General features: G+C 47.3%; 1 protein-coding gene across 4 annotated transcripts in view; it reads left to right on the top strand.

Moving 5' to 3' along the window:
• The window catches only part of WDR26 (WD repeat domain 26), a 1,161,882-nt gene that overhangs the window by 888,498 nt on the left and 246,103 nt on the right, over nt 1-27,281 (top strand). For all 4 annotated transcript variants that reach the window (XM_069608652.1, XM_069608650.1, XM_069608651.1 and 1 more), the window contains one exon: nt 5,515-5,644. In XM_069608652.1, the coding sequence (XP_069464753.1) occupies nt 5,515-5,644 (130 nt within the window). The remainder of the gene's footprint in view (nt 1-5,514; nt 5,645-27,281) is intronic.

Here is a 27,281-nt window from a genome sequence, read left to right as displayed (position 1 = left end):
CCACTAAGCAGAAGTTCATTCTAGTTAACGTGGAGCTAACATGAAGTGCCACAAATCGATCTTCTAAATGAGATGCACACTGCAACTTTGTATTCATTATATACAAGCCAGTGTGCTCAAATGTTCTTCTAGATGTATCCCAATACTACTTTATAAATGGTCTAAAAAATGCCCATAGGAAATTTTGTATAGGTATGTCTGTATTGCGCCGGTTAGTTTGGGGAGACCAAAGGTAGCTATTGGGATCAACCTATCCAGGCTCCTCTTGGCTACAAGCGGGAGCTAAATGGCACCCATTAATTTCAAACCCTACATCATGTGGGTGGGTGGCAGTAGGAGTAGCAGATTCTTTGTGACTGAGCTGTTTCATGTTTCCTAATCAAAAGGTTGTGGGTTGAGTCGCGTCTGCTTCATGTGAAAATCAGGCAAAAAGACTATTTGTTGCAATATTTTCTTTCTGTGTTTTAAATGCATAGGCTTTTCATGCTTCAGTTGCCTGTAAAATCTTCTTGAAATGTGCTTCTAATGATAGGTGGGGCTTAACTCTGTGGCAGACAGACCTTAAACCACTAAAATGTATGCAGCTTTTAGCAGTTATTTTTTATGAATGTAATGTGTTATGTGATCTTATACCGCGCACTGCTGCCACTTGCATGGTCTCTTGGCGCTCTGGCGGATCTGCAATGGAAGAAGGGTTGGGGGTTGTTAGGCAGGATTGTGTGCAGTATGTTTAGGAAGACTACAGCAACCTTGACCTCCTGGCAATAGGAACCCAACCTTTGGTATAAGTCTGTAGTACACAGGTTTGTAGTGTGGCAGAGCATCCAAGCTTATCTCAAGAGGGGTCAATGTGAGTAGTAGGGTTTTTACACAGAGATTCACAGTGACAAGTATTCAAACAAACTCTTACACTCAAGGTTGCTTGATTTAAACAATTAATTTATTTAAGTCAGTTGAATAAGCCTTCAGAAAGGAGCAATATATAAGCAACACACAAATACCCTTCCAAATACACACTTAGTTTCTCTAAATCAGCAAGTACCCATTTGGGATGGCACACAGATGGTTCCTACACCCTGAGGTGACTAGGACACTGTGGATATTAATATATTACTGGTGCATTTAGAGCAAGACTGAGTTTGGTGTCAAAGAAAAAGGGGTTGGCAATAAGACAAAGGTTAAACAAATATTCTGAAGCAGGTAAGTACTTTTTAACTCCCCAATGCAAAGTAAATTAACCCTTTGCTGGAGAAAAGGTAAAGCACAAAGCAGAGGTAAGAATATTATGGTGGTAATGTAGAAGTGGCAGGGTTTTAAATGAGGTTGGTAAAGGCTGTTCGCCGCCCTTGCCTTAGTTGTAGCTGTAGGGTGCTTTGCCGGCCAATCTGGGAGGGAAGCTACCCAGAGGGGAGCTCCCCTTTGCGTTGAGCCCTTTGTGGCTGCACTGGGAGGCCTTCTGAAATGCAGCTGTTCCAGTCATGTGAGGGGACACGGACCGATGAGAACCAAATGGGCGGTCAGGGGGAGCGTAGAGAGAGGGACAGGGAATGGATGAAGGGGGCTGGGAGAAGGCGGAGGAAAAGCACTCGGAAGGCTGCCAGGACAAACGCAGAGACACGCTGGACTACCAAGACTAATTGCAAAGGGAGGGGTGGAGGGTGGAAGAAACCCAGAAACTAAGGATTACAGCACAAAGCTTGGATCATTATTTTGTTAATGTTGTCATCTGCTCAGCCTTCCCGGTTAAGCATAAAAGCAAAATATTGCCACCTACTAAGGGTCTAAATCCTAAATCTCTTACCTTGGAAAAAAGGATTCCTCTGGTCAATCATATGGCCACGTTTTTGCCCACAGAGACTGTGCAGAACTTGTCTAAAGTTCTCACTGACTTCTTTATGGACATTACCAACCAGTTAGCTCCTGAGAAATTGAGGAAGCAAAAATTGGCACCCATAGATACATTTTGGTTCACGCCTGCCTTATGCAAACTTAAAGTTTTTGCACTTAAGCAATATTATAGTAGGAAAGCTAACTACTCTCCTATCCTGCTTTTAGCCTACCAGCAGGTGGCCAGAAAATATAAAACCGCACTACTGGAAGCTAAGAAGAATCATTCAATAACAGAATCACCACAGCCAAGTCAGAGACAAAGGAGCTCTTCAAAATCCTTAAAGAGCAGGAGTCCACACCTGTCCCTGACGTAGATGAGGTGGTGAAAGACAGAGCTTGGTGTCTGTCTATACAGGATGCTATGAGCCCAAAACTCCAGGGCATCAAGTCTAACATCCTCATTAAAGAAGCTAATGCCTCTCCTAAAGCTAGTGTCATAAGCAGTAATGAATCAACTAGATGCCCCACTAGTCCCGAATTCTCGTTTGCCGCCATCTCACTGGAGGAGTTGACAGAGGTTAAGCATTTAAAAAAGACTAGCTGCAAGGGAGACCCCTTCTCTGCTATTATTAAAATGTGTCCTCCTATCCTGTTGGATGCCATTCTCCAGTTCGTTAATGCATTCTTCAGATAAAACATGGTGCCAGACGATCTGAAACGCTCGTGTGTGACTCCTGTGTTTAAAAAAAAAAAAAAAAAAAAGTAGGCCTCCCTAAAGAGGACCCATTGAACTACAGGCCCATTACTAACTTATCATTTCTGATGAAAATATTGGACAGGCTTGCGTATAAACAGATAGCTAATCATCTTGAAAGCCACCCTATACTCAACTGCCAACAATCGGGCTTCAGAGCCGGGCATAGTACCGAAACGGCTCTCCTGGAACTTAAATCTAGGCTCTGGTCCAACATCGACAAGGGAGAGACCACCATGCTTATGCTGTTGGATCTCTCCGCTGCTTTCGACCTGGTTGACCATACATTGTTGGTCACCAGGCTCGAAAAAGTGGCAGCATTCTCTTCAGAGGCTTCCCGTTGGGTAGCCTCTTTCCTCCAGAACCGGGTCTGCTCGGGAGTTGCTGAAGCAGCTACAGTGCCAATTGGATACAGATTTCTGCAAGGTGGTAGTTTTTCTCCTTGTTTTTATATCTCCTTACAGCTCCTTTTTTCGCAATACTCGAGCAAGAAGGTATATGGTGTACACATTTTGCGGATGATACTCAATGTATCAATCTTCTGACTGGTGATCACGCACAAGACGAAGATGCATAGAAAACTGGATGGTTATGAATGGATTGGCCCTGAATAGGTCCAAGACGGAACTGATGATTGTGGGGTCCCCTAGTTCGATATCCAAGATGGGTCCTCGGTACAGAAATTTCCAACTTGGAGAAGTAAAGATTGACACCCTCTAGAAAGTTAAATCTCTTGGGGTTATCCTAGTTCAGCACCTCACCATGAAGACCCACGTGGGGAGTGTAGTTTACAGAGCTGCCTACTATTTAAGACTCTTTGCACATCTGTGACCCATGATCTCCCAGATTTATGCGGAAACGCTAGCAAGAGCCATAGTAGGTTCAAAAATGGACTACTGCTGCAGTCTGTTGACTGGCATTAGTAATAAAACCGAGATAAATCGGCTCCAGGTTATCCAAAACGGGGCTGTGAGGGTTGTCACGGGTTTAGCGAGACGTGACCATGTTACGCCAGCCAGAAAAACCTTGCATTGGCTTCATGCGGAGGCAAGAATCCGTTACCGCCTCCTTTTGATTACCTTCAAGAGCCTTCTGGGCATCATGCCCCACTATCTGAATGAACTTATTACGTTCAAGACCACCCACCGATCACTTGGATCGAAAGAGTCCAAAATGCTAATAATCCCTAGAAGAAAATCTAAAAAGGCGGAAAAAGGAGCCTTTGCCAGAGCGGGTCCAGCGGCCTGGTACAGCATGCCGTTGTATCTTAGGTTGGAAACAAAATTAGAGCAGTCTAAGAAAGTTAAAAACCTGCTTCGATTTTTTTTTTTTTTATTATTATTTTTTTTTTTTACTTTTGCTTCTGCTCATTTTTCCTTCTGCCCGACCTGTGCTTATGTTCTATGTATTTGTCTTGTCTGCGCTATCATGCCTACGGGTCCTTTGCTGCTCACTATGTTAAAAAAATATATATAAAAAAAGAAAACGGGGACCTCTACTTGCAGATCAGCACAAAAAACAGATTGTTTATAGTTAAACACAGACCAATCCCTCCTTAAAACCCACCAAAGAGGCAAAAAACAGATTGCAAACAACCATCCCTCCTAAATGCTCTTTACAGGTAAAAAAACACATTTATAAAATCCTCGAAAAAGCACCAGCCAGCCCCTAACATGTGACCACCAACTCAAAACCTAGCTCTCTGGCAGGCACATAAACTAAATGAGTCAGATCTCCCAAACTGCAAATGAGCCTACAAAAGTCTTCGGGCACGGTCAGTGTCTCTCGCATGTAAGGCGCACACGATTTGACACTGCCTCTGCAACAGTCGTAATACCTTAAATAACCATGCTCTTAAGGAATCACAATATATATATTTTTAACCAAAAAAGCTACTCATGTGTATTGCGGCAAAGGCTATACACTCGTTCAGTTAAAGGAGGGTTTAGATGCTGTAGCAATTCTTTCCTTTGGGTCTGTGGTGATACTGCTAGCAAGTACATGTACGTTGACATTAAAACTATAGCACCAAGTCTCGGAAATACTTATATTACTGTTGGTGTGCATTCTATATGCCCCAGACACTAAATGGGCAGACAGGCGAGGGCAGACAGATTGCCCAGTACTTACTGCTGAATCTGCCAATTGGTGCATATATATACACTCGCGCGCACACTGTCGAATAGGTTGACCTTTCACATGTACAGCCACAGAGTATTACAAAATATAATTTCCAAATATTATAATAGATAAAAAGAATAAACTCCAACCGCCAGGCTTAAAAAATAAACTAAAAAAAAGAAAATCCAGCTTAGTACAATCTAGAAATATTTATCTTTGAAGTTGTCCAATTTTGTCTAAGAACTTAACCTCTATGGTTAAAGTTTAATGTCCAGCCTATCCCAAAAAGCATCTGTCTGTAGCTACTCTTACGCCACTCTAACCACAACACTGCTTAAGAACAGTTTTCGAGTATCATGTAAAGCAGGGAACTCTATCATAATGTGCTTTAAGATTTGGGACATCTTTAGTTCCGGACAAAAATGCCAGAAGTCATCACCCTCCCCCTTACCACGAAATTGTGAGGACCTCATTTGTGTGCAATAAATTCAGGCAGAATCTAAGAAATTGTGTCTGTCAAAAGGCATTGGGCAATGTAAGTCTGTTTTCTACAATTGGTGAGTACAAATGAGCATTAGAGATGATCTAGAAGGCATTTAAAGCATAGCTGGTTGTATATCATTGGGAAAGTTGTCATTTGCAGCTTGTATTATGGGAGTCGCATTTGCAAAACGCTATTCAGCTCCAGGTTTCCCAGAAAAGCTGCTAAAAAGTGAAAAAGAATAAATATCCTGTGTATTTGTGTAATGTAGTATGATCCTAACATAACAGATTTATAACATTCCATTCTTGCTTCATTGTCTACCTAGGGCGTTCACTTATGGGACTTGCAAGACAGGGTTTTAGTGAGAAAGTACCAAGGTGTTACACAAGGATTTTACACAATTCATTCGTGCTTTGGAGGCCATAATGAAGACTTCATCGCCAGTGGAAGTGAAGGTAATGATTCCTTACTGTATTCATTTATAGGTTTCTACTGTGTAAACTGCTATGACTAATTGAAAGGTAATGCGGTGCATGGCACCTTTCAACTTTTTTGTCAGTGTATGTTATTATTTCCTCTTTTCCGGGTCGGACTTGTAGTATAGGGTATTTGCCCTCTGCAATCCTCAATTGCTGAGCTTTAATGATGTCTTCCTTTAGTAATCATTTTAAAGCCGTTGGAGCATTTGGACAGAGCCTGGACATTTTCCAAGTGGCGCTGACCACTCCACAAGAAATTGACATGGGAGACTCTGCTTTTTCTATTTAGCTCTTTCCTAGCAAATCAATTACCCAACAGATCCCTTGTATGATGTATTGTTTTATATGTTCGGTCTCATTTGGTTGGGCTTCTCTTGTGGAATATTGTAAAACAGATTGATCTTCTGTTGACGATTATAATTGTTCGAAGAAGGATATCCTTCTTTTGGCAGGACACTGAGGATCATCCTGCCGCTGTTCCTCCTTGAAATAAAAGCTACCCAGTTGGGTGACTAAATGCAGTTGTTTTCTGACAATCAAGCATTTTGCCTAAGATTCTGTCGTGAATTTGAACTGAGGACCTGAAAAAAGGATTGAGTATTTGGAACCAGATGCCCAAAGTTGACACTCCTTTCCTCCTGTGAACTTTAGTAATTTTATTAGTTCTTGGAACATAATAGCCACATTTATGGATAAGGTTTGAAGTAGCGTTTTGAATTCTAATGTTTTTAAGTCGGCACAAGACATATAGTCTCCAGATATGCTTTTTTAGAGCTTTAGAGATTGTGTGTTTGTGTATATATATTTCTGATGTTTGTTAATCTGCTTAGAATCACATGCTGTGCATAGGTCTGACATCCAGTGGTCACTGCGGAGTATTGCATTTTGTTTTTCGTAGTCGAAAAGGGGACGTCGACAAGGTGTGTCTGTAACACTATCCCTATAGTGACGTGCGTTGTACCCACAATCCCTCACGCGTCGAGATCCCTCAGATTGTTTTTTTCCGCCCAGCTACTGGTCGCCTTTATGCGGAGCTCCTCGAGAGACATTGCCAAATAGTTTCTTCGACCTTTGGTCGTTTGTTATTAATATCAATAACGTAGATCCCTCCCTCGACGCAGAGCTGTTTCTCTGCCGAGCAAGATCTTCGACGGAAGGACGAGCGGAGGGGATCCTTCGGCGCTGCCGAACACGTGGCCAGGCCTCGCCGGCCAGAGAGTGGGGTTTTGTGGCCTTTCTTTCTTCTCTTTAAGAATGCCTTTCCCTTTCCCCTCCCTCTCTTTCGAGGTCGTATTCACACTTTTGGCCCTCAGCTATGGAGAGGACGCCATTTAGGTTTTGCCCGCTTTGCAAGGGTAAATATACCTGGAAGGATAAGCACAAACGGTGCAACCGTTGCTTACCCCTCGATCACCAGGAGGACGGCTGTGCGGCCTGTAAATTACTAAAGCCCAAAACTCTAAAAGACCGCAGGGTCAAAAGGTGGGCGGCCTACGCCATGTCTAGGCCTGACTCCTCGCCCGCTGCCGCAGAGTGTGACGAGGACAGTGACTACACGGCCCCCGTAACGGAGGCTGTAGACCTCTCAAAGGAGCGTTCACGCTCCTCGTCGTCCGTCCCCGGCAAGCCCGGCTCACGCCCAGCTTATGGGGATGAACACCCCGGCGACAAGGACGCACACGGAAAAACACCAAAGCACATACCCCCCGGCACGCATTCGTCGAAGGCAGCCATAGCGCCAACGGGGACGCCGGGCCCACCGGCGTCTTCCACCGACCGAAGGGGTCGTCAGCCCTCCCTGCCACCGCTTCCGCGACATGTGACTGGGCATTCTAAAAATAAGGGCGCGAACACCAAAACCTCCGGCGACGCGCATCGCAAGAGCGCTCATGCTGCCAACAAGGACTCCACGGGCAAGGACTCCACGGGCAAGGACTCCACGGGCAAGGACTCCACGGGCAAGGACTCCACGGCGACCGATCCCTCGGAAGAGAGAATGATGGCCGAAAGCCTCGCGCGCATAGCATCTAAGGACGGCCAGAGACGTACGGCGAGTGAGACGCTGAAAACCGCACACAAGGCCAAAGATACGCCGGAAAACAGATCAGGCCAGTTCCCGACGCCAACAGAAGGCCCTAGCCAGCGAGAAGACTACTCAGAAGGCGAAGGCTCTCTTTCTTCGACGTTATGGGACAGAACCAGACAATTACAGGAGGAAGAAACTCCTTTTTCATTCCCAGACCGTCCTGGCCGACCTCAGTTAAGAGACGTATTACACCTTCTCTTTCCACTCCTGCATTAGTGAGAGGGGTCAATCCGAGGATTGAGAAACTGTTCTCTCCCTCTCAATCAGACCCATTATATATCAAGGGTCACTCAATCCCGGACTCCCTGGTCGTGACCAACACCAGGAAAAGGGCAGGAGTCCCACTATCTACTAGCGAGGCACCCCCAGATAAAGAGGGGAAGAAGCTGTACGCCCTAGCCAAGAGAATCACCACCTCTGCAGCATTCTCTATCAGAATCGCCAATAATAATACCCTATTGGCAAGCTACGCCGATGCTCAATGGGCTAAGCTCAAACAGGACATCGAAGAAGTTCCCGAACCCCTAAGGACTTGTTTGCTGTCTACAGCTAACGAGGGCTCTCTGGTCAATCAAAGCATCGTCAAGAATACCCTCGATGCAGCAGAGACGGCTGGCCGCACTTTGGTACAAGGAATTTTACTGAAGCGTCCCGTCTGGCTTCGCAATTCCGGATTTAAGGCGGAAACACAAGCATCCCTTATTAATAAACCCATAGAGAGTCCAACCTCTTTGGGAGAGCAGTGGATGACGCGCTGGAGAACGCGAAGAAAGAATTCGACACAATAAAGACCTTAGACCAAATTTCAAAACCCCCTAACAGGCGGGGTTTTGGTAATAAGCGCTTTTTTCGTGGACAACGCCAGCAACAAAACCAACAGTATTCTGCCAGCAACTACCAGGGTAATAGCGGCCAGTACAATCGGAGGGGTCAACGCTGTGGCAAAGGGAGAGGCCGGGGTTCCACCCCCAGAGGCTCCCAAGCCACCAACACCATCAAGTGACGTGAAGATTTGCGTCCCCTCCCATGCAACGCCGGTCGGGGGCCGGTTAACATCCTTTCTTCCAGCATGGGAGGGTATAACATCAGACCGCTGGGTACTTTCCACCGTAGCCCGCGGCTACTGTATAGAGTTCAACAGTTCCCCAACATACAGACCCCCGAGGGGACGCCGCATGACACCAGAACACCTCGCCATCCTTCTCCAAGAAGTGGACCAACTGCTGGAAAAAGGAGCCATAGAGGTCGTGCCTCTATCTCAGGTAATGGAAGGTATGTATTCAGTGTACTTCCTTGTACTCAAAAAGGATCTAACCATGCGCCCTGTATTAGATCTGCGCCCAGCGAACAAGTTTGTTAAACCCCAAAAGTTTTGTATAGTGACCTTACAGGAAGTGATCCCACTGCTATCACAGGGAGATTACATGACAACACTGGACATGAAAGATGCATACTTTCATATTTTAATGTTGCCAGCGCACAGAAAATACCTCAGGTTCATGATAGAGGGCAAACACTACCAGTTCAGAGTGCTACCCTTCGGCATAGCATCTGCACCAAGGGTATTCACGAAAGTACTGGCAATGGCAGCGGCCCACCTGCGCAGGTTATCCATCCCAGTATACCCTTACCTCGACGACTGGCTCATAACAGGGGATTCTTATGAGACATGCTTCTCAAACACCCAAAAGACTGTAGACCTTTTGTTCCAACTGGGCTTCTCCATCAACGAGAAGAAGTCCAGCTTAGACCCCAGCCAAGTCAAACAATTCTTAGGGGCTCTAATTCGAACAAAGGACGGCCTCGTCTTCCCCTCCAACGAGAGGGTCCAAAACATGCTGTTTCAGATCCCCTAATATGTGGCAGGTCAAGCGGTGACTCAACGCAAAGCGATGATCTTGCTAGGAAAGATGGCGTTGTGTATTTACTTGGTACCGCACGAGCGCCTGCGCATGCGCCCAATGCAAGAGTGGCTCAACAGCCAGTGGTATCAGGCCAGCGGACAATGGGACGATCTAGTGGTGGTCTCGCAGGCCTTGGTTCTCTCGCTACGGTGGTGGACAAAGGAAAACCTGATAATAGGAAAACCCTTTGCCACACCCGTGGTGGAGGCCACTCTAACCACGGACGCATCCCTCACAGGATGGGGGGCTCACCTATCCCATCAAACTGCTCACGGAGTGTGGACTCCGAGCGTACCATCCAAGCACATAAACCTACTGGAGCTACTGGCGGTGTTCAAAGCACTAAAAGCCTTCCAGGAACACCTACAAGGGAAGACGGTGATGGTCCTTACAGACAGCACCACAGCCATGTACTACATCAACAAACAGGGGGGCACCCACTCTCCAGGACTGTCCAAGCTGTCCCAAAATATATGGAAGTGGGCTCTCAGACACAACCTGTTCCTACTGTCACAACACGTACCAGGGGAACTCAATCTGCTAGCAGACGAACTCAGCAGAGACTTCCCCCTGCCCGAAGAGTACGAATGGCGATTGCACGAAGACATCGTCTTAGACGTCTTCACGCAATGGGGATTCCCGGAAATAGACCTGTTCGCAACTCTGGAGAACTCACAATGCCAAAGTTACGCCTCCAGGTACCTCCACAACCAGTCCAAGGGGAACGGTCTGTCGATTCAATGGTCAGGGAAATTTGTCTACGCCTTTCCCCCGACTCCCCTTCTCAACAAAGTTGTGCACAAGATGCACCAGGAACAAGTTACTATGATACTAGTGGCCCCAATGTGGGCCCGGCAGCCATGGTTCGCGCACTTGATGGAGATGTTCCTATCTCCCCCAGTGAAACTTCCCTGCCCGTACAACATGCTGTCACAGGACAAGGGCAGGACACTGCATCCATGCCCTCAGACCATGAACTTAGCAGCCTGGCTCCTGAGATCATAGAATTTGGACATCTACAACTTCCGCAGAGATGTATGGACATCCTCAGGGAAGCCAGAAAACCTAAAACGCGCCACTGCTATTCTAGCAAGTGGAGAAGTTTGTCATCTGGTGTAGAGGTAAGAGCATCAACCCGGTTGACTGCTCTCCCACACATATTGTTCTGTACTTGACCCATTTACTGGACTGAGGTCTAGTGTTCAATTCCATTAAAGTCCACCTGGCGGCACTTTCTGCATACACCACTTCCCAACTTAAAGTGTCGTGGTGGAAGATACCAGTTATCAAGGCCTTCATATAGGGGGTAAAGAAAATACACCCTCTGATAGCTAACCCAGCTCCCGGATGGGACTTAAATGTGGTACTTTCCAGATTCATGGGCTCACCATTTGAACCCATGCACAAGGCAACTCTTAAAGACCTCACTCTTAAGACCGCTTTCCTAATGGCTATCACCTCCATTAGGAGAGTAAGTGAACTACAGGCTCTTTCTGTTCTAGATCCCTTCGTAACAGTTCACAAAGATAAGGTGGTTCTACGCACACACCCAAGGTTTGCACCGAAATTCATATCTAAATTCCATTTAAACCAGTCAATAGAACTACCAACGTTCTTTCAAAACCCTTCCAACTTGGGAGAAAAAAGTCTGCATACACTGGATGTACGCAGAGCTGTCATGTTCTGCATGGAAAGAACCAGGCCACTGAGAAAGACTAATCAGTTCTTTCTCGGTGGCAGCAGGAAGAGAAGGAGATGCAGTCTCAAAGTCCACTATATCTAGATGGATTGTTCAGTGCATCACTCTCTGTTACACTCTTGCTAAGAGAGAACTACCCTTCAAGCCAAGAGCACATTCTACTCGAGGCACTGGGGCTTCGATTTCATTGCAAATGTTCCCCTTGAGTCCATCTGCAAAGCGGCTACCTGGAGTTCTGTGCACACCTTTACAAAACGCTACTGTCTAGATGCACACTCTAGATCTGACTCCCAGGTGGGACAGGCAGTATTAAGACATCTTTTCTCTACTGTTCCTTCTCATAACCCACCACCAACTCCGGGTACTGCTCGCTAGTCTATGCACAGCATGTGATTCTAAGCAGATTAACAAACATCAGAAGACAATGCATTACTTACCGTAAAAGCATTTCTGATGGTTGTATCTGCTCAGATTCACATGCGCCCACCCTTCCTCCCCGCTCGGATGGAAGGAACATAGACATCTTTCTACATCTCTCTTTTCTGTACTCACTCACGTATAGAAGGCTCCCTCAGGGCAGAAAAAAATACAAACAGAGGGACCTCGACGCGTGAGGGATTGTGGGTACAACGCATGTCACTATAGGGATAGTGTTAGACACGCCTTGTCGACGTCCCGTTTTCGACTACGAAAAACAAAATGCAATACTCCGCAGTGACCACTGGATGTCGGACCTATGCACAGCATGTAAATCTAAGCAGATACAACCATCAGAAATGCTTTTACGGTAAGTAATGCATTGTCATATTTTTGAGGCTTGTGTAATCTGATCAGATCACATGCTATGCATAGGCCGACATCTAGTGGATGCTGCAGAGTGTTACAGTTGTTGAAACTCGAAAAGGGACGTTGATAGGACATGGCAGTAATACTATCCCTAGTGTGGTGTCCACTGTACCCATGGTGCTTCACGCGTCGAGGTCCCTCATATTTTTTACGCCATCGTCGGACGCTAAAATGCAGAGTTCCTTTTCGGCTAACACCATTGATTAGCAAAGTAGTTAGAGCTAGTTATTCTTTCTGTTCTTTACATTGCCGAGCTTCGGCGATCACCTTCAACAACAAGGACAAACGTCGTTGGACGCAGAACTTGCCTTGAAGACATCTCTTTGGCCTTAGATGGCCGCTCAGGGCCTCGGCCCGACAGTAGGCAAAGTGGGTGGTGGTAATTTCGTAGGCTACTAAGAGAATGCATATTTCCCATCACTTTCTATATTCTCCAAGCTGCTTTTCCAACCAATCATGGAAAATACGCAGTTAAAACATTGCCCCTATTTCAACAAATTTCCCTGGAAGGCCAAGCACCGGGTGTGCAACCTCTGATTTCTGAGGGATCACAAAGAGTGCCACTGTAGAGCTTGTCAGCTTTTCAAATCCAAGACCCTAAAGGACGTAAAAACTAAAAGTTGGGCACACCACGCCGTGCAGGCCGAGGCTGCCATGGACGTTGAGTGCATCCAGCGTCTGTTCGGACTACGAAGGCGATGGGGAATATTCGAATTCCCACATGATAGGCCTTGACCCCATCGGACAGGCCGGCCCGCTGTTATGGGGATGACACTTAGCGGCATTAGCACACAAGTCATCCCACACAAAGCACATATCCCAAGGGCAGAAGTCGACAATAACATAGTCTACACGACCGCACACAGTGTTGAGGGGTAGGTCCACTAGCTCCCTGTCCTCTGGGCACTTGAGATCACGTTCGCCTCACGACAGGCCCCAAACGTTGCGAGATAAATGGGATGCGGATGCCGTGTCAATACAGCAGCCGAAAACCGAGCGCCTGAAGACTCGTTCCGGCTCTCCCATCTGCCAAAATTCAACAATCCTCATTAACATCGAAAACGGCAAAAAACATGCAGACTTTGAAAATGTCCCATGTAGTGCAAAAACATTCCCCAGAGACACTCCTTAAAAGGAGAACTTCGAAAAAACACACTTCGAAGAGTCACCATTCCCATAAAGAGTGTTTCCCAAGAGCAGGGTACTATAACTGCAGCTAAGAAACACAAAGGGCAGCCTGCTCCAGAATTACCTCTCACTCTTGGAACTATACCAAGTTCCACACAATGGTCTGCTGAGGACATTGATAGTGATGTGATGCATGTCCTTTATGGCATTTTAAAAAAAAAAGTTTAAATCCCCAGGCAATATAATGCAAACAAAACACACCACCAACTAGTGGCGCCACGTCTTCACAACCCCCAGCAAAAACGGCACGTCCAGACACTCCAAGTTACCCCTCATCAAGACCCAGACCAATTTGATCTCTTCTTCAGCCATCTCTCCGCCCCCCTTCTCTGCCTTTCCCCTGTTCTCCCCAGAAGAGGTTTCTAGACAAGTCTGATCTATGAAAGTCTCATCAAAAGAGGTTCATCCCTTTTCCTCCAAAACCATCAAGGACCATATTGACACTATTTTTTTATTTGTATTTTAATCTAAGATTTTTTTACAAAAGGGAAAGAAGTAATTTTTAGTTTTTTTTTTTGGTCTGTCTGATCTCTTTTCTTCTTGAGTCTTTGTGGAGCTGTCCACGAAGCAGTTTATTTATTGTGATAAAATAGTTGACGAGGTACAAGGCGTCACTAGGGCTGTTGATTTTTGGAAGATTTCTTGTAAACTGCGTAAGATGTTGTAAGATGCCAGCAGCCATGGGGTTTTGTCACCCGCTATTAACCTTGCCCAGCAGAGTGCTTCGTCCTGCAGCACAAAGTCCGAGAAGATATATCCCAGGTATGGCGATCATGATTTCAAAGTTCCTGGACACGAAAGCATCAAGTGTCGGATGGTCTCCACTGTTTCCGTTTCTCCACAGAATCTGCAGGCGTTTGTTGTCGCCTGTCCCCGTATAAATAGAATCTCGTTTGTGCATAACAAGTTCAATCATGCTCTTAGTACCAAGCACCTTGCTTGTTTGGAAGGAAATTGCTTAATAAACGGTTGAAGTTCGTTCAGTTTGCGGATGTTCACCGGCAGATGTCTCGTTAGTTTGTTTGCGGCTGCTTTCTCAGCTGTTTTGATCCAGTCTAGTTCTTTCACTTTGTTGAGTACTTTTACTGGATTGTTGTAGAGAGTTTCTTCGTCAGCTGACACATCTCGGAGAATTTCTTTGATCCGATTTGACCAGTTGTTTAACATCAGGCAGTTTTGGGCTTTTATTTTGTGTCGGATCAGGTGGTGTACGGAGTGGTTATCCGCAAGTTGTCATTTGCGGTAGAGCATTATGGAATTACATCTAACTGATCCCTCGAGGGAGAGTAGACTGAGTTCTTGTCTTATACATGCTATTGGCACACACTTTGGAAGCCCATATTGACACTATGGCTCCTGCTCTGGCCGACTTCTGCAACCAGTCCTTTGCCACTGGAGTCTTCCCCTCCCCCCAAAGCACTCCCTTGTGCACCCCCTTCTTAAGAAGCCCTCTGCCGACCCGTCCTGCCCGGCTAACTATCGCCCTATCTCCATCTCTCCCTTCCTGGGCAAACTCCTGGAAAAGCTGTCCATCTCCCAGCTTAATCTTCACACTGAATCTGTTGGCTGTCTTCTTGACCATCAGTCTGGCTTCAGAGCTGCCAGAAGCACAGAAACTGCTCTCCTGAGCACCCGTGAAGACCTGCTCTCTAACCTTGATTCCAACACCCCCTGTGTCCTCATCTTACTTGACCTCTCTTCTGCCTTTGACAAGGTCAACCATGCCATCCTGCTCAACCGTCGCCGTGGTAACCTGGGTATTACCGGTCAGGCTCTGTCGTGGCTGATCTTTCCTCTCTGATCAACCCTCCCAGGTCCAACTTGGATCCTTCCTCGCCTCGATCTCTACCTGTGGTGTCCCAAGGGGTCTAACTTCTCTCCCTGGCTTTTCAACCAATACGTGGCACTTCTTGGCCACTGCTTTGCCACTCTATGCCCAACTTCCAGTGCTATGCAGATGACATTCAGCTCATTTTCAGTCTACCTTCGGCCACCTCTTCTCGGTCTCTCATCTTTGTCTGCTATCCTGGATTGGTGTGCCGCCAATGATCTCTGCCTTAATGCCAGCAAGACTGAGATTCTCCTCATCGGCACACCCGCTCCCTCCTTTCCTGTCGCACTCTGGCCAGCCTCTTGGCCCTCTTCCTGCTCCCACCTGCGAGGCAACAAACCTAGGGGTTATCTTTGACTCCACACACTCCTTCTCTCCTCACATCTCTAAGAAGTCCCACTACCAGCTGCACCTCCTCGGAGGTATTCTTCCTTTCCTCATCTTCCCCCAGTAGTTCACTTTCTCCAGAGCTCTGGTTCTCTATAGGCTGGACTACTGCAACAGCCTCTTTCTAAATCTGCCTGCTTCTACTCTCCGCCCTCTGCAACTCATCCAGAACAGGACTGCGAGACTTTTCTTGGCCTCAAGCCCAGGGATCGTATCTCTCCAGGACTGAAATCTCTGCTCTGGCTCCCAGTGGCTGCGAGGATTAAGGTCAAAACCCTCTGCATTGTCCACAAGGCCCTCTGGGTCATGGGGCCTCAATACCTCCAACTCTCTTCCAAAATATCTTCCTTCTGGAGCTCTTCGCTCATCTGCCTCCAACTCCCTTGGATCAGTCGCTTCTCTAAGCAACGAGTTGGTGGCAGATCTTTCTTCGGCTGGGGCCTTCCTCTGGAATAGACTCCCTGTCTCGCTGAAACTTGAGGAGAACCATCTCTGGGTCCGGAAGCACCTCAAAACCTTCCTCTTTGCTTCTGCTTTCTCTCCTCCTCTCCCCTGCTGAACTCCTGGCTGAAACTGTACTGGTCACCCTCTGTTCTCGGGCCCAGGCCCCCCTTGCCAGTTACACTCCTGCACTGCCTCCCTGGCATCACCCCCACTTGGACTGTTTTCTGTACCCCTACAGTCCCCCACCCGCACTTGACACACATTGTTTGCACTTAACCTTTGCACTTGCCACAAGCTGGCCCTACTTCTCTTATTGTTATTTATTCTATTACCCCATGTACTGCACTTTCAGCACCCCCCCCCACTCTGCACTTTTCCTCTTCCCCATTCCCCGTCACTTGCGCAATCTGAATGACACTTGGCCTAGTAGGATCGCTGTCACTAGTTTTCCCTCTGTTCCCCTTCCCTTGCTGTGTTGCGCCTTGAAACACTTGTGTATAGGTGCGTTATAAATGCCATGCCATATATCAGATCTATGATCCCAATACAAACTCTGAAGAGCAAGATACCCTAGGGGAGGTTGATCATTACTATGAGGATGAAGAATGAGGATGAAGAAGTTTACATCTTACCCTCTCCTGATCACGTAGACCCATCGGTAGCAGACTCATTGTTGGACAACCAACTTCAATTTAATGACATGAAAGCAGAGCCTTTCCAAATTCAGGAAACACAATTGGACAAGGATTTTGTAGAGGACATATTGGGGGACAAAGGCTGTAACCCAATTTATACCCATTCTACAGTCAATACTGAGAAGAATTCATCCCTCTCTAGAAACTCAAAATCAAACGAGGCCGGTAATCCCGCGTATTGAGAATGGTCTGCCCTGCACCCACAGACCCCCCTTTACATCAGGGGGCAATTAATTGCCAACAATACCTTTTTTGTGCTTTTTTTTAAATCTGGTTAATGAAAACATTTACAAAACATATCACAAGTAAAAAAAAAGTACAATACATTTACTACAATAAAAAAAAAAGGGTTACAGTTGTTGGCGTTCATTTCTGTACTGACCAAAACCACACAACCGTATTATCTCCTACAATATGTATGTTTCAAGAGCTCAAACCTTATTTGACCATCATGGACCTTTATCCTCTTTCCACCCAATAAAGTCAGCCTTCTTTCAACTGAGATTTAACATTTCATAACCTGTTTCCTCTTAACAGAACTTATTTCTTCAGGTTATGTTCCATTCTTTCAACCCTTTCATTACAATAGATGTTACTGATTCATGACCAGAAATCAATCCGTCCCATAGAAATTCTGAGGTCAGCCCCTCCTGATCCGCATATTTCCTAAATAAAACTGATCTCACTCACAAAGTACCCTCACAGTCCATCAAAAGGTGTCTTAATGATTGATTAGATGGAATAGTACATATTTTGCAAAGTTTACAGGCTTCGTCCCCTTGATTTCGCCTAGCCAAGACTTCCCCAGTACGTATCAAATTTAACCTCATGCTAAGAAAATCCTTTTTTATTTTTCTATCTGGGAACTTTATTAGATACCGCGAGAGACTACCCAGTTTTTTATCAACTAAAAGAAATTGATTCGGCAGGGACGAGTCTCGCAATCTTGCAACTGATTGAATCCAATCTTTCTGTTCCAACGTCCTTTTTATTTTCTGGGGATTTTCAATTAATGTTTGTAGATTTGAATCAACAGTTCCTAAGATCTCCTTAACTCTTAACTCCAATGCTGCAAGAATCCTGGACCTAGAATTATCAGAATGTGCTAGAGCGTACCATTCTGTGCTGTTATAATCTCCCGGTAGAGTGAAACCAGTTTCCAATCTGCCATACAGCCCAATGATCTTAAGCCTAACTCAAATGTTAGGTTCCAAGATGGGGTACTTGTTGGAAGTCCTAATACCTTCTTCCATAAACACCCCTCCAACTTACTCCAGTTTGTATTCCAGAGCAGTGGTTTTGCTTCTAGGCCATATAGGATCACTGGAACTGCTTTTGCCATATAGAATCTGATTAAGGGGAGAATAGAACATTTACAATATTTGGCATACAATTTAAACATCTGGGGTATAATCTGCAGGACTTTCCCTTTTACATCTGTCTCCGCTTTATGGATTGTCGGGGAGGCGTACATTTTAGAACCTAAATAGATTAATTCATCCACCCGCGGAATAGCTGTACCATCCATGGACGAGCCTGCGTAGCGCATTTTCCGTTTCGGATGCCTGAAAACCACAATCTTTGATTTCAAAGGGTTCATTGATAAACCATTTATTCCTGCATATTCACCCAATTTGTTTAACAGACACTGGATGCCTATTGCCGTCTTATCCAACAACACAATGTCATCTGCATAAGCCAGCCAGTGGATCTTTCTCCCATTTAACACCGGGCTGGCCAATGCAGATGGCTCCAAAAGAAAATGGCCAAGTTGTAACGCTCACCTGGTTACCGCAGAGGCGCCGGTCTTGACTGGGTGAATGCCGTATCTTCAAAGGTGATGTGTAACACACGGTTGGCTCTTTGGGCTGGACCCTCTGTGCACTGTATGTCTGACTCGAAGAGTAAGATGTCTGCAGATAGAAAATATGGGATTAATGAACTGGGGTTATTGGGTGCCTCTCTCCTCTTCCCTTTCTCTTCTCCTGCAGAACCCCAAAGGTTAACGCCCTCACCTTAGGTAAGTGAACGCCGAGCTCTCCATCTGCCTCGGGGCAGGGTGCCGTAACCAGTTTCTTCACTGGATAAGGGTGCAGGCCTCTTGACCTCAGAGGACTGCTGTCCGTCGTTAACTGCACGAACGGTAAGTTCTGGGCACTTCAAATGTCTTAAAAGTCTTTTGTAATGATATCTCTTGTTTTGCAGGGTTCCGGCGATGGCGGATGGCGGGCTGATGAGAGTTGAGGATCGAACCCGCGTGAGGAATAGAAGCGCCTGGAAGCACGTAAGTAAGCGCTTGTAGCCTGCTTCACGATGCGCACTAACTGTCCCTTTTATCTTACAGGTACCAGTTCGGAGCTTTAGAGAAGCTGAAGGGTGCTGGAATACCCACTGGATTCGGCGTGGGAAGGAGTAATGGCACGTGAGTAATAAAGTTGCCCAATGTCTTTAACACACCTTCTTTTGTCTTTCAGATGCGGGATGCAGCGCCGAAGGCCTCCGGAGCGTGCAAAGAGCTGGTAAGCTTTTGTCTTTCAGATGCCGGAATGCAGCGCGAGGCGTTGGTGACAGCCGATGGACCAGGTAAGAGATGCGCTGCCACTGAAGACCGTAGTGCTAACCTGTTCTTTCTTTGTCTTGTGCTGCTGAAGACTGGATTCCAGGATGGTAAGCCTTTGTTCCCTAAGGCCCAGGATCAGAAGCAGAAGACACGATGAGCGTTCTGCTGCAGAGAATGCAGAATAACGCAAAGCAAGATTCATCCATCGGGTGTGGTTTAAATAGCCTCCTGTAGTGCTTAGGTGTCTCCTTCCACAGCCACGCCTAGGTAAGAAAAGAGTTCCTGCTTTCTAGAAGAGTTCCAGTGTTCTGAACCTAGGGAGTGGCTCCTGCCCCACCCAACAGGAAAAGTAGTCCCAAACAAAAGAGGATCAGGGGTTCAACTGGCAGGTAAGTAAGCAGCATGGTCTGCTGCAGGTAAGTCCACCCAAGCATTATGAGCCCGGCGCTTCCAGCGCTGGTACTGGGCATTTTTATGAGCCTGGTGCCACTGGCGCCAGGACAGGGTCCAAAAGGTCCCAATTGGGACTGGCTGGCACTCGGAACCGGGGTTATGGGTCTGCTTCCAAGGGAGTCGGGCAAGTCCTGATCTTTTGGAAGCAGAGATCATGACACAAGTCTGCCAAAAATGTTTAAAAAAGGCGGGCCCCCATACACCCCTGCCAAACTCCCTTTTCCACTTTCATAAATTTAGAGAGATGTCCCTGAGCATTGAGGCGTACTCACAGTAGTCTTTGTGCAGATCAATCAGCATTGCAAGCTTTGCCTCTGGGATCCCCAACTTTGAAATTTATTCCAGAGAAGAGATCTATCGACTTGGTCTAAAGCTTTAGATAAATCGACCCAAGCCCCACATAAGTGTTTCATCTTTTCCCATTGTATGTCCACTTACCAGGATTGGAATTTAGGCCATTCAAGGTTGAAAGAGGCCTCGTCTAAAACCTGTTTGGTGACAGGATAGAATCTGTGTGGAGTCCACCCAATTTGATAATTCATTAAGTAGCAATTTCATAAAGATTTTGCTCTCTATATCAAGGAGGGTGATGGGGTGATAATTTGCCGGATTCAACCGATCACCCCCCTTGAAAAATTGCATGACCAGCGCAGTTTTCCATGACACTGGAAAGGAGCGTCTTTTCAGAATCTCTAAAAAGAGCAGATTCAATAACTTAAACCAAAGCCCCCTGTCATTTTTTAAGAACCTGGTACGTAAGACCATTCGGACCAGAGGCACTGGAGGTTGATGACTAAGTTTATATCATTAATGTCCTCCTCGTAAAGTCATCTGCCAGGGAATATCTAGATGTATATTATAATGATCCTCCCTAGTGTTTGAAAGACTCTGCCAAATATTCCACCCATCTAGTTTCTGAAACCAAGTTGCATAATGCACTATTCGGGATGGATGCTATTTGGCCCACAACTGACCAAACATTTCTGGAATTCCTTTCACTCATAAGTTGTAGCATTAGTTTGAGGGGATGGGGTCCTCCAACGTATTTCATATCTATGACAGTAATCACCAAAGCTGTGCTGCTTCAGAAAATCTTTCGGCGTCCTGCGTCGATGATGTCGATACGCCTTCCTCGGGGGGCCTCCGTCGAGCCGACGTCACCGGATCTTATAAGTAGGACGAACGATGCGCGTAGCCTCAGTTCTGATTTTTCCGCGAATGTGTTCGCTTCGGAGATCTCCGCGTGCCTCAATTCTAATGAATCCTGTTCTTTCGGTTCTTCAAACCTGTTTCTTCATTGAATATTGTATGTCGTCTTTGGCTTCTTCCACCCCGCGGTCCGGAGTTTTCAATCGCAGGGCTCCAGTCCGTCCTTGCCATCTGAGGACGCCGGACATGGCCGTACTAGAGAAACTGCTTGTCCGCCTTCGGGCTCGAGCAGTCGTCGCGACCACCGGGCTCCTTCGAAGTCCTGGTCAGACAAGGATGGTCGCTCTAGGCATGCCCGTTCCAGGTCCCGGTCCTCGAGACGGCGAGAACATGTGAAGTCTTCGAAGAAGACATCGACTCCGGAAGCGCCGAGGTAGTCGACACTCTATCTTGAGGCTCCTCCTCTGAGGAAGTCGACGCCATCGGCGCCCAGGCTATTGAGAGACACGCTCGGGTCTCCGCCCTCGAGGCCTGTGTCGATGCCGCCAAAGCTATCGGCACAGCGCTCTACGCTGTTTCCGTCGACGCCCTCGCCGGCTTTGAAGGCGGCTTTGTCGGGGATACCCCGTGTCTTTGTTCCTTTTTCTGTACCCTCATTCTAGCCTTTGGATTATATTTCTGAGGTGGATGAGGGGTCTGAGGAAGGTGAGGTTCCTGCAGAGGTTCCTGATGGCCTCCTTTCTGGTCATAGCCAACTTGAGGACCTGCGCCAGTCATTGCACGACGCCAGTGTGCTGGACACCTCTCCGGAGGTGGTGTTTTGTAGGCCTGAGCCTGGCACGCATGCCGACTCCTCTTACCGACGCCTGATGTCGAGGGTCATGGATTACCTGTGGTGGTCTTGCACCCCTGGGGATTTTCAGCAGGATGATCTGACTGATATCCTCGACCAATGTCCACCAACTGACCCGGTACTGCCATTCCATATGGCCTTGCAGAGAAAGGTGGCTGCGGCTTGGACTTCTCCGGAGAGTCTCCCGGCAGTGAGCAAGTCCTTGCCGAAGAAATATCGCCCAGCCAGTGGCGACCCCTGCTACTTGACCACGCACCCCACGCCAGAGAGTTTGGTGGTGCAGGCGGCTACGGCCCCCGCAAAGCAGGCGTTGTACCCTATCATCCCTCCTGATAGGGACGACAAACGTTTTGACGGCTGGGCGAAGGTGTTTTCTTCTGGGGGTATGGCGCTTCAGGCTGCCAACTCCATTTGTGCCTTGTCTCGTTTCATGCACACTCTCTGGAACTGTATCTCCTTAGCGGCTGATCATATTCCCGAAGGGGAGGAGCGGGATGGTTTTCTTGCTATCGTGCAGGATGGCAAGGATGCCATGTGAGTCCGTTCAGTCGGGTCTGGACATGGTTGATTGCATCAGCCGGTCCATGGCGGCGAGCACCGTAATACGCAGGTTTGCGTGGTTGCGGAAGTCTGGGTTTGCTCCTGATGTGCAAGCTCGGCTCCTCAACATGCCCTTTGATGGTGAAAATCTTTTTGGCAGCAAGGCTGACGAGAGCCTTAAAAAGTTGCAGACCTCCAAAGCTGCAGCGAAGTCGTTGGGCGCTGCAGTTCGCCAACCTCCGCCTTTTCATCCTAGGGGACAACAATGGAGGGGAGGTTCCATTCGATATTACTCGTCCTTTAGTAAATCAAGACGAGCTGCTAGTCAAAGGGGCCACCGTAGGAGTGCCAGAGGTGGAAAACAGGGTACTCGAGGTGCCAAGGCCGCTCGGCCAGTTGCCTCTTTGCCCTCAGGCACTGCCACAGCCGCTTCAACTCAGTCATGAGGCCATGTCCCATGGTTCGCCAGTTGGGGGAAGGCTGGCGCAGCATCTTGTAGAATCGCGTGCCATTACTTCAGATGTGCGGGCTCTGGAGATCAGAGCCCACGGCTACTGTCTTCCTTTCCGGCAGAGGCCTCACGACAATCCACCAGGGAATCTCTTTGAAGAGTCCGGATCCGCTCCTTGCGCAGGAAATTCAATCCCTGCTGGAGAAAGAGGCATAGAACTGGTGCCTGTAGCGGAGAGGAACAAGGGATGGTATTCCCCTTATTTTTTTATTTCAAAGAAAGACGGGGGATTGATACCCATCATGGATTTGCGCGCTCACCCAAGCAGGTCCTGGATCATCTGTCCATCACCTGCCACTCCCTTCACAAGCTAGGCTTCTCACTTAACTTGAAGTCCCACTTGACGCCAACACAGCGGCTCCAGTACATCGTAGTGCTCGACACATCCCTGGGGCAGTGTTTCCCCTCCCCAGGCGAGGGCTGTTTCACATTCAGCAGATGGTGCACAAGTTTCAACTTGCCCAGATGCTCCTGGCGTTCGAGTTCTTGAGGTTGCTCGGCCTCATGGCATCCTGCATTCTTCTGGTGCCAGAGGCCAGGTTGCGAATGAGATCTCTGCAATGGGCCCTCAAGCTCCAATGGTCACAGTCCTCCGGCAGGATGTCGGACCCTGTTTAGGTGCCGCCCTCGGTCACCCAGGACCTTCTGTGGTGGGCCGTCGAAGGCAATCTGATGAGGGGGGCTCCATTTTGGCTGCCCTGGCCGGAGGTGACGATCGTGACGGACACATCCCTCGCGGGATGGGGAGCTCATGCCAACGAGTTGACAGTCGGCGGTCTTTGGTCTCTGTCGGAGTCCAGACTCCATATCAATCTGTTGGAGCTGCGGGCCGTCAGGCTTGCCCTGAAGGCTTTTCTGCCGACTGTGCGAGGGAAGAATGTCCGTCCTGATTCTGACGGACAACATAGTGGCTATGCACTACCTCAACAAAAAGAGGGCGGGGTCACTTCCTCTGTGCAGGGAGGCGATGCAGCTCGGGTTCTGGGCCATCCAGCAGGAAGTTTCTATCTCGGCAGTTCATCTGGCCGGAGACTAAAGCGAGACGGCGGACATTCTGAGCAGGCAGGGCGTGATCTCTCACGAGTGGGAGCTGGCTCAGGAGATTCTCCTGGAGATCTTCTCCCTTTGGGGGACCCTTCAAGTGGATCTCTTCGCCTCCAGTGTCAACCGGAAGTGTGAAAGGTTTTGCTTGTGTGAATTTCCTACAAAAGGAGCCTTAGGAGACGCGTTCGTGGTGGAGTGGTCCTTCCCACTGCTGTATGCTTTTCCTCCAGTCCCTGTCATCCCGCAAGTGCTGCGGAGGCTACGGAGGTTTGGTTCCCGGATGATCCTCATTGCTCCGGCATGGGCCCGGAGGACGTGGTACCCGGACCTTTTCGACTTGTCAATCTGCCCTCCACGTCGTCTTCCCTACTGAGATCTGCTCTCACGGGAGTGGGGTCAGGTTTTCCATCCAGAGGTCAGATCCTCAACCTTCACCCTTGGCTTCTGAAAGGTTGAGGTACAAGGATTGGGACCTCCCTGAAGACGTGATGGAGGTGTTGCTTTCGGCCAGACGGCCGGCGACTAAGTCCCTGTACCGTTGCCATTGGAGAAAGTTCTGCGACTGGTGCAGGGTTCAGAATGTGGATCCTTTTTCATGTGACATTCCTGTGGTTCTCTTTTGCTTTCATTGGCTCACAGGGGCCTGCAAGTGGGTACTGTTAAAGGTTGCATGGCTGCGCTGTCTATATCTAAGCACTCGTCTGAGGAGTGTTCCTATTTCAAAATTCCTTTAATTTCTTAGTTTCTCCAAGGACTCACTAATGTGTTTCCGCCGTCACCTTTCCAGGTGCCTGGTTGGGATTTGAACCGTGTTCTGAAATTCCTTATGGGTGCTCCATTTGAGCCTTTACATTCTTGTCCTTTGAGGCTGCTAACCCTTAAAACTGTGTTTTTAGTAGCGGTCACTTCCGCTCGCAGAGTGAGTGAGTTGCAGGCACTTTCAGTTAAGTCACCCTTCACTGTGTTTCATAAGGACAGGGTTGTCCTACGAGTTTGTCCTTCCTTTCTTCCGAAGGTGGTGTCGGAATTTCATTTAAGCCCGATGGTGGTTGTTCCGGCATTTTATCCTCCTCCACATCCTGGTAAGGACGAGGAGAGGCTCCATAGGTTAGATCCTAGGAGAGCTTTGAGCTCCTACATTTCACGCATGTCCCGGGTCAGAGTGGACGATCAGCTCTTTATTGGTTTCGCTGGAAGGCGTTTGGGACAAGCTACGACTAAGCAGACTTTGTCTAGATGGATTATCTTGGCAATTTCTGTATGTTACCGCCTGGCAGGTAAGGGCCCTCCGGTAGGCTTACGGGCCCTTTCTACTAGGGGGGTATGGCTGCCTACACTGCCCTGCAGAGGGGTGTTCCTATTCGTAACATCTGTGAAGCAGCCACATGGGCTTCAGTCCATACTTTTGTACGACACTACTCCCTAGATTCTATCCATGGGCAGGATCTGGCCTTTCGCAAGGCGGTCCTTTACTCTGCAATTTGATTGGGCATTCTAAATTTCTATATTCTAAATTTTTTCCCTCCTCCATACGTTCGTACTGCTTTGGGAGTCTGTCATAGATATCGAATACGTCGGAGGACCCAATCCCCTCGAAGAACAAGTTACTCTTACCTGGTAACATTCTTTCGATGGGATGGTCTGACCTATTCCATATCGCTCCCTCCCTACCTGCCCCGCTACAGAATTTCTTATGTGATTGCAGCTTATGTTTCCGCAGGGCTTTATGTGGTCATACTAGCATTGGTTTGGTGCCACACGTTCTGGGGAAAAAACTACAGCTAAGGCTACATGCGTCCTACTTATAACATCCAGTGACATCGGCTCGACGGAGGCCCTCGAGGACGGAGTATCGACGTCATAGACGCAGGACGCACACGCCAAAAGATTTTCCGAAGTAGCACAGCTGTGGTGATTACTTGGAATATCTAGATGGATATTGTAATGATCCTCCCTAGTGTTTTTGAAAGACTCTGCCAAATATTCCGCCCATCTAGTTTCTGAAACAAGTTGCATAATGCACTATTCGGGATGGATGCTATTTGTCCCACAACCAACCAAACATTTCTGGAATTCCCTTCATCCATATGTTGTAGCATTAGTTCTCAGTCCTGTTGCAGACGAGTCATTCTATGGTTATTTTTTTTGCCTCCAGTCTATCTCTGGTTCCAGATGTATTCTCTTTAGTTTCCTCAAGTTCTGTCTGAGATCCCATTTCCTTAGCCACGTCTCATCAAATCGATGGGCATGTCTTTGTTTATCTCCTATTACTGTTTCACTTGGGGGGAATGGACCAAATACATGTTATAAGTCTTTCTGGTGGACCTTCTTCTTCCAAATTAGAATTTGTGATTTTCCCTAGTTTGTTATTCAAATGTTTCCCATCCTGTCTATATTTCAACCTTCCCTTTTTTTGCCAATAAGGTTTTGCATTTGCACCTCAGATGAAATAGTTAACAGATCAGGAAAGGATAGTTCCAACCGTGGTGAATGATCACTCACTCCATCATGTTTTACTGCCAGGGTAGATTGGCGAGAGAGAAGACCTGGAGAAACAAATACATAGGCCAAAACAGAAGATGAATTCCCACAATGCCAAGTTGGGATTAGGTCATGCCCCCCACTCCTTCCAACCAACATCTTCATACCCCAAAAGTCTAGGAAGTCCAACAAGATTCGCCCTTTTTTTGAGACTCCTCCAACTACCAGTGTTTCTTTCCCCTTTGTTGACTCAACACTTTCAATATTTAGGTCCCCAGCAAGAATGATATTGAGGTCTCCAAATTCTATGTTTATCCTTATCAACAGGGAAGCCAATGTTGCCAAAAATGTCTGGCGTTCCGAACAGGCGGGGTTCCAGTATATATCAATAATGATCAAATCAGGATCTGTTATATCAAATTTTAGACAGGCTTTACAGGCCTGAATTCCTATGGCATTGTTCAAAATAGCAATTGTATCTTTGATTGAACTGTTTTTAAATGCCATCGGACCTCCTGAGGGCCTTCCTTGTGGCTTTTTGCATAGCAGATAAGCAGTGTAATGTATAGCCCTTTGTTTCCAAAGGATTGACCAACCATGATCTTGCATTTTTTAGGCTTTAAAAGTACTGGAGCCCTGCGTCTTCCAGCTGACCAAATTAAAGGCATTATGTATAAAGATGCTGGGTTCCTACTCCCAGTTTCCTAAGCACCTGGGATAATCTCTGGGCGGATAGACAAACCTTTTTCATTAGTTATATTTCCAATGTCCTTCCTGCTATCTTCGTTTTGCATTTTTTCCGAAATTCCTCCTCCCCTCCGTCCATCCAGCTTTTGGACCCTTCTAATTGACTCACTTCCCCGTGGGGGTTCCATTAGAATCTTACAAATTCTATGTCTTCTGTTGAAAATAGAAAAAGGTTTTAGATGTTTTTGAGGTGAG

Source organism: Ambystoma mexicanum, chromosome 4q (genome assembly GCF_040938575.1).
Source record: "Ambystoma mexicanum isolate Mex_15411 chromosome 4q, UKY_AmexF1_1, whole genome shotgun sequence".
Classification (NCBI taxonomy): domain Eukaryota; kingdom Metazoa; phylum Chordata; class Amphibia; order Caudata; family Ambystomatidae; genus Ambystoma; species Ambystoma mexicanum.
This window is presented reverse-complemented; position numbering and strand designations above follow the sequence as displayed.